General features: G+C 35.3%; 1 protein-coding gene across 1 annotated transcript in view; it reads left to right on the top strand.

The window, feature by feature from the left end:
- Window positions 1–8397, top strand: part of CSMD1 (CUB and Sushi multiple domains 1) — a 1016265-nt gene that overhangs the window by 928571 nt on the left and 79297 nt on the right. Inside the window, exon 51 of the mRNA XM_026844050.1 lies at window positions 800–985. Coding sequence (XP_026699851.1) covers window positions 800–985 — 186 coding nt within the window. The remainder of the gene's footprint in view (window positions 1–799; window positions 986–8397) is intronic.

Genomic DNA, 8397 nt, shown 5'->3' with positions numbered 1-8397 from the left:
TATATATATATATATATATATATATATATATATATAAAAGTTTAAAAAAATAGAAGTTACTCAAACTTCACTAAGTTGAAACCAAATTCCACTTTGTGAGACTGAAAGAATAACTGCTTGTCTGGAGAAAAATTCTAAAGGAGAAAAAAAAATCAGTGAGCAAATTTTTTCATGATATGGAAAATGAATAAACCTGCATTCAAATAACATTTATCATTCTGAAGTTAATTAGTCAGGTATTTAAATAAGTGTTTAAATACCTGAATAATGCTTCAGTGGAACTCTTCCCTGCCTAATCATATATTTAGGTGCTTTTCTCACAAACAAAAAATGTTAAATTGAATTCTTAAATAACATTGTTTTATTTCTCTAGAACAAATATGAAGTTTTATTTATAGTAAGAAACATGGAGAGAATATAAGCAGGCTATTAGAAATCATTTAAGAATTTTTCAGTTCATTGCTTCTTGGAATACTTTTTTGATTTTTTCCCTAGAAAATGAACCATTGCCCTTATCCTATGTGGAAATTTCTGACTCTGCAGTAATTGGAATAAACAAACTAATGATTTATAGAATGTTTGTCTATATTCGATGAACTTCAAAGTGTTTAACAATGTTTTAAATACTGTTACATTTACTGGAATGTTGTAAATAAGACAGAAAATTGATTTCAGTTGTTATGAATGGGATATGTCAAAATTACTAATCTATGTTTCTTATTTCAGTGGTGGGACAATATTCTTAAAAATTATATAAGCAAATGCCAGATTTTAATCTCTTATTTTCCTTTCTTTTCAGCTGTATCTTGTGGTATTCCTGACTCCCCTGGAAATGGTTCGGTTATAGGTAATGAGTTCACTTTGGGCAGTAGATTGATATTTGAATGTAATGAGGGCTTCAAGTTAGAATCTAGTCAACAAGCAACAGCAGTGTGTCAAGAAGATGGGTTATGGAGCAACAAAGGGAGACCACCTATTTGCAAATGTAAGTGGACATGTATTTCTCAAGCATATTTCCCTTGAGCTTCGCTGGTGATGTTTAGGTTTCATGTATACATATGTCCTACACTGGCCATACAGGAACATATAGTTATTTAGCATTTAGTAAGGTAGAAAAGGCCTATAAATTTGTTTAATAAATCCCCCCCTTATTTATCTTTAAAAAATCTGAACTATAATTATTAATTCAGCTTCATGTTCTCCATTTTCATAGTAAAAATTACAATGACCAATTGTAATTTATTTTAATATAGCTTATAAAGTAATAAAAGCAAAAACTATTTCATAAAATACTGCTAGTGTAGGAAATTAAGCTGGATAGGAGTCTTTTAGTCTTCATTTTTGCTTCCTGTCAGAACTAGCCAATGTAGTGCAGACTCCTCTACCATGTGACATGGCCTCTCATTTGCATTGATCTACCTCTATCTGTGTACTGGATCAAAGCAATAACTAACAAAGCCTGACTTGAAATACTGATTAGGACATAAAATTATTAATTGCTATAATACTATACATAAAAATTTTGAGAGTTAATTTAGAATCTTGAACTAATTAATAATATATGCTTTCCAGATTCTGAATTGGAAAATCACTTTAATTTTTCAATCAAATAAAATTCAGTTTATTTTAAAGAAGGAAGGAGTAGAAATGTGCAAATATAAGAATCATGGTTATATGTGATTATGAAATTATTTTAATTTATTTGAATTGACAGCAAACAATTTCTAGAAAATATTGCTGAAGGTTACTTCAAGACATCTTCTAAGCATCCCTGAGTGATGATCATTTAACCTAATCTTTAAGACCTTCCTGAGTATTCTGTTTCAGTAATTTACCTTTTTTCTCCTTTGCAAAGTTTTTCCTAGTATATATAACCTGAACCTGTTTTTCTGTAGTGTAAAGGCATTATTTCATTTTGTATCCACAGTGGATGAATAGAAGTTGTTTTATTTTTCTTTAATTCTTTTTAATGTGTTTGAAAATTGTTGTTCTTCCAGTGTGGCATACTACCATTGGCCAGCAGTCACACCCCCACCAAGCTGCTCACTCACTCTCCCTTTCCAACCAGAGAGGGAGAAAAAATAGGATGAAAAAATCTCACAAGTCAAGATAATGACAGAGTGATTACTGTCACAGGACTCCACTTAGGGAAAGTTAAGTTAATGTATTGCCCATTAAAATAGGGTCAGATATGTTTCAGGAAAAAAAAAAAATCAAACCAGCACTTTCCTCCCCCCAATCATAGGGTCAACTTCACTCCTTCGCTCTTGACTCCCCAGCCCAAGCAGTGTTGGGGGATGAGGAGTGGGATTTGTGGTCAGTTTATAAGAAGCTCTTCTCTGCTATTCCTTCCTCACATTTTTCTGTGCTCCAGCATGGGCCTTCTTCATGGGCTATTGTCCTTCAGGTTAGACTTGCTCTAGCATTATCCTCCATTGAATTCAGTTTCTTCAGAAACTATCCATCTTGTCTGGCATGGTCCTCTCCTTGGGCTGCAGCACAATACCAGCTCTGGTATCTGGAGCACCTTCTCCTCCTGCTGTGACCTTGGTGTTCCCTTTGCTGCTTCTCATTGTTTTTGTGCCCTCCTCCTCTGCCTGTGCAATATTTTACCCTTTCTTAAGTACACTTTCCCAGAGGGGCCACTGTCTTGGCTGATGGACTCAGCTGTGCCCTTGGGTGGGTCCTTTGGAACCGTCTGTGTTCAGCAGCCCAAGCCTCTCCTCACAGAGGCCACCACTGAAGAGCCTTCCCTCCCCCTGACAACACCTTGACTCCTGTCACCTCTGTAGAGATAACTGTCTTGCTGTGATTCATTCTCACTCTTTCTTAACACTTTTTGGACTGGTGATTCTCATTATGGTCCTCTGGACAATCCCTGATTGATCTACACCTTTCTTGAAGGACAGTGCCTAAAACTGAACACAGCAATTCCACATAATACATAAGCAGGATTATTCAAAACTAGATGTCATCACAGAGACATGCTCTGAATTCAGAGCCATGTGCAGAGGGAAGGCAGTGCTCCAGTGTATTGAACTACACTTCATTCTCTTGGCAAAAAAGAAAAAGGTACAAAGAACATAACTGGAATGATTAATCAGCAGAAATATCAACAGATTTTCTGGAGGAAAGAGGCAGTTAAACTAGCTGGGGATTAAAAATACTGAATTAATAATACTATATCCACAGTGAAAAAAAAACGCTTGTATTATTGAAATGGTCAAACTTAACCAGACAATGACTACTCTGTAAAACAAAGCTTAATTATTAATATTTAGTGCAAATTTCAACATTAAAAAGTTTTGTTTAATATTTATAATAGCCTAACAAAATATATAACATCTTTTTGTCTTTTTTTTCCCTTTTCTACAAAATTATTCAGTTTGAAAAATAATCCCATTACTTCTCAAATCAGAAGTGCTCCATTAAAATGCTAGTGATCTACATGACAATATTAAAGTCAGTATTTTAAAAACTGATTGCTATTCAAAGGCAGGCATGCTTTACCCAAGATTTCTTACTTGCAAAGTGCAGAAAAGCTTAGACAATCTGCATAACAACCTGGTTTTATAGTATTGCTGCTGCAAGGATAAATGTATTTAGTCTCCAGAGACAGAAACATCTCAGACTTGATAAGAAGCAAACACAGCACAGAAGGGTAAATGGTAAATAAGTTAGCTCATTTTATCCCCAGGTCTATTAAAATCAAGGCTGAAATCAGTGCAGTTTGTTTTGCAAAGTATCTCTCTAATAATATAATGCCTGAGGCAGATGTTTCAAACTCCTTTCTTTTCATTAAAAGTATTTACATCAGATTTGATTCATGACAGATATGATTCATGCTGGTCATACAGCAAGAGACAGATGGATTGTGGATGTTAGGCTATTGAATTTAATTACATGAAATACTAATCAACAGATATCTATTAATAAAGCTTAACTGAATCACATATACCTACCATGTTACTCTACATTGAGATCTCTAGCACATGAGAAGGGAATTTCGATCTATATTGTTATTTGAAAGCCTTTCTCAGTCAATACTTTAAATCAGGCCAATACTCCCTTTAGAGAGTGACCAGATAGTAGTAACTTCACATATAAATACAGGACACTGTATAAAGTATGCAAGAGCTTTCTACTGGAACTTGTAAATTACTATGTTACTGTTGGTCAGAGAAGAGAGTGTGACACACAGTTCCAAAAAATTTCCCATCCAAAAGGTATAGATATATCCAAGAAATCTGAATAAATCAAACTTTAGTCTCAAACTATAGATGAGTACTGGAGCTTGCTTACTATATACCACATCAACTGCCTCTAATACTTTTTATCCCAACTAATATAATTTGGATAATGCTCAAAAAGAAAGGAAAGGTTATATAGACATAATTACAACTTTAAGGTTTTAATTTGTAACTATAATTATCTGGGAAACAGTTTTACATATCATCAAAATTTTTACACACATATAAAGTGTGACACCTTATGAAAAGTCATATTTCCATCTTTCTAAGATTAAAAAAAAAAAAGAAAAAAAAAAAAAGAGATCAGGGGTTTGGGAATTTTTTGTCTATTCCATTTCATCAGATACAAAGTGAATTTTGTCTGCTACTATGGAAATACAGATGCTGATTCTTGCAGTGTTAATTAAAAGGGAAAAGAACACAAATGAAATTTCCTTCCTCTCCTTTGGATGATAATTGCACCGTTATATCATGATTACTATACTTTGTGACTAATTAATGAAAATTATTATTCTTATTATTTAGTACTTTACTTTCTTCAGAATATATATCATCAAGTGCAGAGAATAAGGTCTTCTGTAGCAGAGACTGAAAATGGAAACAGAAAAATAATTAGATGTCAATGCAAAATTTATATGTGTTGCTCCCTAAATTCAATCCAGAGTTGCATTTGGGTATCTTTATTTACTGAATAGAGAGATTCATGCTTGGGATAGTATCTGTAACTATTTTGTACAGAAACAACATAATCTAAAGTTGTTGATGGGGGTCAATCCATTCATCTGAGACACTTTTTTTTTTTTGCTTTACGTTTTTTATTTATATTTTTAAATATTTCTTCACCATGTGGTTGTTTTTCTCTGTATTCCTCTGATTTAGAAATCTAGACTTTTCAGTGTTCTAGAAGTGATTTTCCTTTTTCATCTCGTACAGTGGTTTTTGGTTTGGGTACAAAATTTCAAACCTGATAGAAATGAGAACAGAAGTAGTATACATTTTTTCCTGAACATCCTTGTGACTTGGACTATCTGTCTGTATTTCATGTGCTAAAGATGACAGAGAAGAACAGTTATTTTTGGGGAGTCACTAAATATATTTTCTTAGGGGTTTTGAGTTTGTGGACACTTGACACTGACTTTCCTCATGAAATAGAAATACTGATCTAAATCTTAGGTTCTCCCTCCACAGCAATTGAGCTTCTTAGCTGAAGTCTGTTCATAGCTTGAATGTGGTGGCGTTTACTTTTTCTCTGAATAATATAGAGAAACAGTTGGTTTAGACCATTCTTCAGATTTAAAAGAACTAGAAAGAATGAGCTGCGCCTCACTGTCAGTAGCAGAAAATATTTATGTGATAAGAGGAAACTACTGAAAAAGTTGGTATGAGATCTGGAGATCTGAATCAATGAGGAAGATCGTACTAAGACTGCTCTGAAGCAAAAGATAATTTATTTCTCTGTTTAGTATGCATACTTTAATGCTGTTAGAGAGTTTGCATTTCCTTATTCCAAAATTCATGTTCTATGAAAAGAAATCTCTAGTAATGTGTTTGCTTTGACAAACAGTGCATTCCAGTACTAAAAACTTCTGCTAGTCTAAGACTGTGGTACAGTCCCAGTATTTGCACTGAGTTTAAGTATGGATCATACTTTTAGAACTAGGATGCATGTTAACATGTATTCTTTGCTAAGTCAAGCATTACTTTTTTCATGACAAAGCAACACAAAAAGAAAAGTTCTCTGGGCTATGTCATGATTTGAGCTCAGAGGACAACTGAGCAACATGCAGCTGCTCACTATCTCCTTCCACCCCAGTGCTGGTAAGGAGAAACTAAAGGCTTGGGAATTGAGATATGAACAGGAAGGGACGATTCACTTCTTGTGGTCACGGGCAAAAGACATATCTGTTAGGGGAAGATAAAAGAACATAAATTTAATACATATGTTAACAACATGTAACAGACAGAGCAGCATAGTGGGAAGCATTCCCACATCTTGAAAACACCTTCTGTCATCCCTCCCTTCTTCCCAGGCTCAGCTTTGCTCCCAGTTTCTCTACCTCCTCCCCTCCAGCAGCAGAGGGGAAAGGGAATGGGGGATACAGACAGTCCTGCCACTTCTTCCACCTTGGGGCATGGGGGGAACATCTGACATTCTTCCCCTGTTCCAGCGTGGTACCCCTCTCACAGGAGACAGTCCTCTACACACCAACTCCAACAGGGGTCCCTCCCATGGGCTGCAAATTTTTCCTAGCTGCTCCAGTGTGGGTGACCCCCATGTGTTGCAGTCCTCCCAGTGCTAAACTACAACAGCAGGGGCTGCTTCTTCCACAGACTCCAGGCCTCCTTCAGGTGCAGTGACCTGCTTCAGCGTGGGGTCCCCACAGGCTGCAGGTCAGCATCTGCTCCACCGTACACCCCCATGTGTGGCAGCAGGGGGCAGCCCTGACATCCCACCTCGGGATACAGGGGAGTCTCTGCTCCAGTGCACCCACACACACCTTCTCCTCCTTTCTTCCACTGACCTCAGGCTTCACACAGATGTTCTTGCTACTTCTCACAACTCCCGCAACTTCTCCCAGGTTCTCCTTTCTTAAATACATTATTACAAAGGCGCAGATAATTGTCTCATCCTTAGGCAAAGGTGGGTCCGAATTGCAGCCGGGGGAGCTTTGAGAAGCTTCTCACAGGGGCCACTGCTGTAGCCCCCTCCTCACTGCCAAAAGCCCTGCCACTCACTCAAACAGGACAGGCCGGCAGGAAACTTTTTTTTTTTTTTTTTTTTTTTTTTTTTTTTTTAATACAGGCATTTTTTCAGGATAGAAAATGTAATTCAAATTCTTAAGCATATTATAATTATGATTAATGCCCAGTTTTAGAGTTTTGCTAGACATGTAGTAAAAAGATTTACAGACACCTGACCACTTGAAATTAATGGAACTGTAACCTTTTTTGTTCCATAGAAATCTGCAGGTCTCATGCTGCTTTAGAAATATCCAGAAAAGGGCATTCAATTCAGATCTGGTTAATTCAAAGCAAAACTTTCAGTTCTGTGCACTATGTTTTTTGACCAGATCTAGGGAACTAATTTAAAGTATTGTGCCAGAAGGTGAAAAAATAATGAGAACAAATGTTATGATTTACTTCCATGTTTCTCTTCATGAGATCAGAAGACTGAATGTGTTCACTTATTGCAAGATCACAATGTCATTATTTTTTCCTGATTTTGCAAAGGTACCCTACCAGTTCCCTAAAGCTAAATACCATAATTTTTAAACCAAGATTATGAATGTACATAATATTATATTTCTATATAACTACATATATAATGTACCCACTTAGATTATGCTCTATGTGTGTTGGTGCTGAAGTCTGGACCAGTGCATGTTTATTAATACTGCTGAAATAGGATAACTTGTTAGCCTCTGTTCTTACTTGCTTTCCTTTTCATAGAAGTAATTGGATGCATAACTTAAGAAATTGAGTTTGTGGTTAATTAGTTTTTCTAACATTTTAATTGCCTGGGATGGTCCTTGTAACTGCATAATGTTAATGCTCTTTTCCTTTACTCCTTTAATATACTAATTCAGAGATTTAAGTTGGGTCCTTCATTGGTTTATGCTAATTTCTCTAATATCAAGTTCTTTAAAGATCAGCTAATGTTACCTTTGCATAATCTGCATATTTCAGATTTCACTGTAAATATTTTTGCAAGCTATGGTGTGCTGAGCTATAACAGTGGTGGTTCAGACATTGTTTTTTTTCTAGAAAATAATTGGAAAATAATTAGAAATTTTAGAAGCCTTTTTTTTGTGATTTTCAATTGTTTGTACAATGTCTAGTTATAGAACTATGAATCATAACTAGTTCTGAAATAAATAATCAGTTTTATTATAAATGCAAAAATATTTTTTAAAATATAAACAAGCAAAGATTCACCACCAGCTCATCATAGATATAGTGCAATTGCTGAGGTTTTTATTTTCTTGGACATTCATAACACCATACCAAATAATTCTCCTTTTTCTTTAATAAATCCTGAGGTCAGTAAGTAATTTTTGGAGGACTTTTTCAAGGTTTGTTATGTAACATGGAGTACTTATTAAGGGTTAGTACTTATTCAGTGAACTGTAGTAAATCAGTTAATTAG

Source organism: Athene cunicularia (genome assembly GCF_003259725.1).
Source record: "Athene cunicularia isolate RWA chromosome 3 unlocalized genomic scaffold, athCun1 chr3_part1, whole genome shotgun sequence".
Classification (NCBI taxonomy): Eukaryota; Metazoa; Chordata; class Aves; order Strigiformes; family Strigidae; genus Athene; species Athene cunicularia.
Note: the sequence above shows the minus strand (reverse complement) of the source record. Positions and strands in the feature narration are given on the sequence as shown.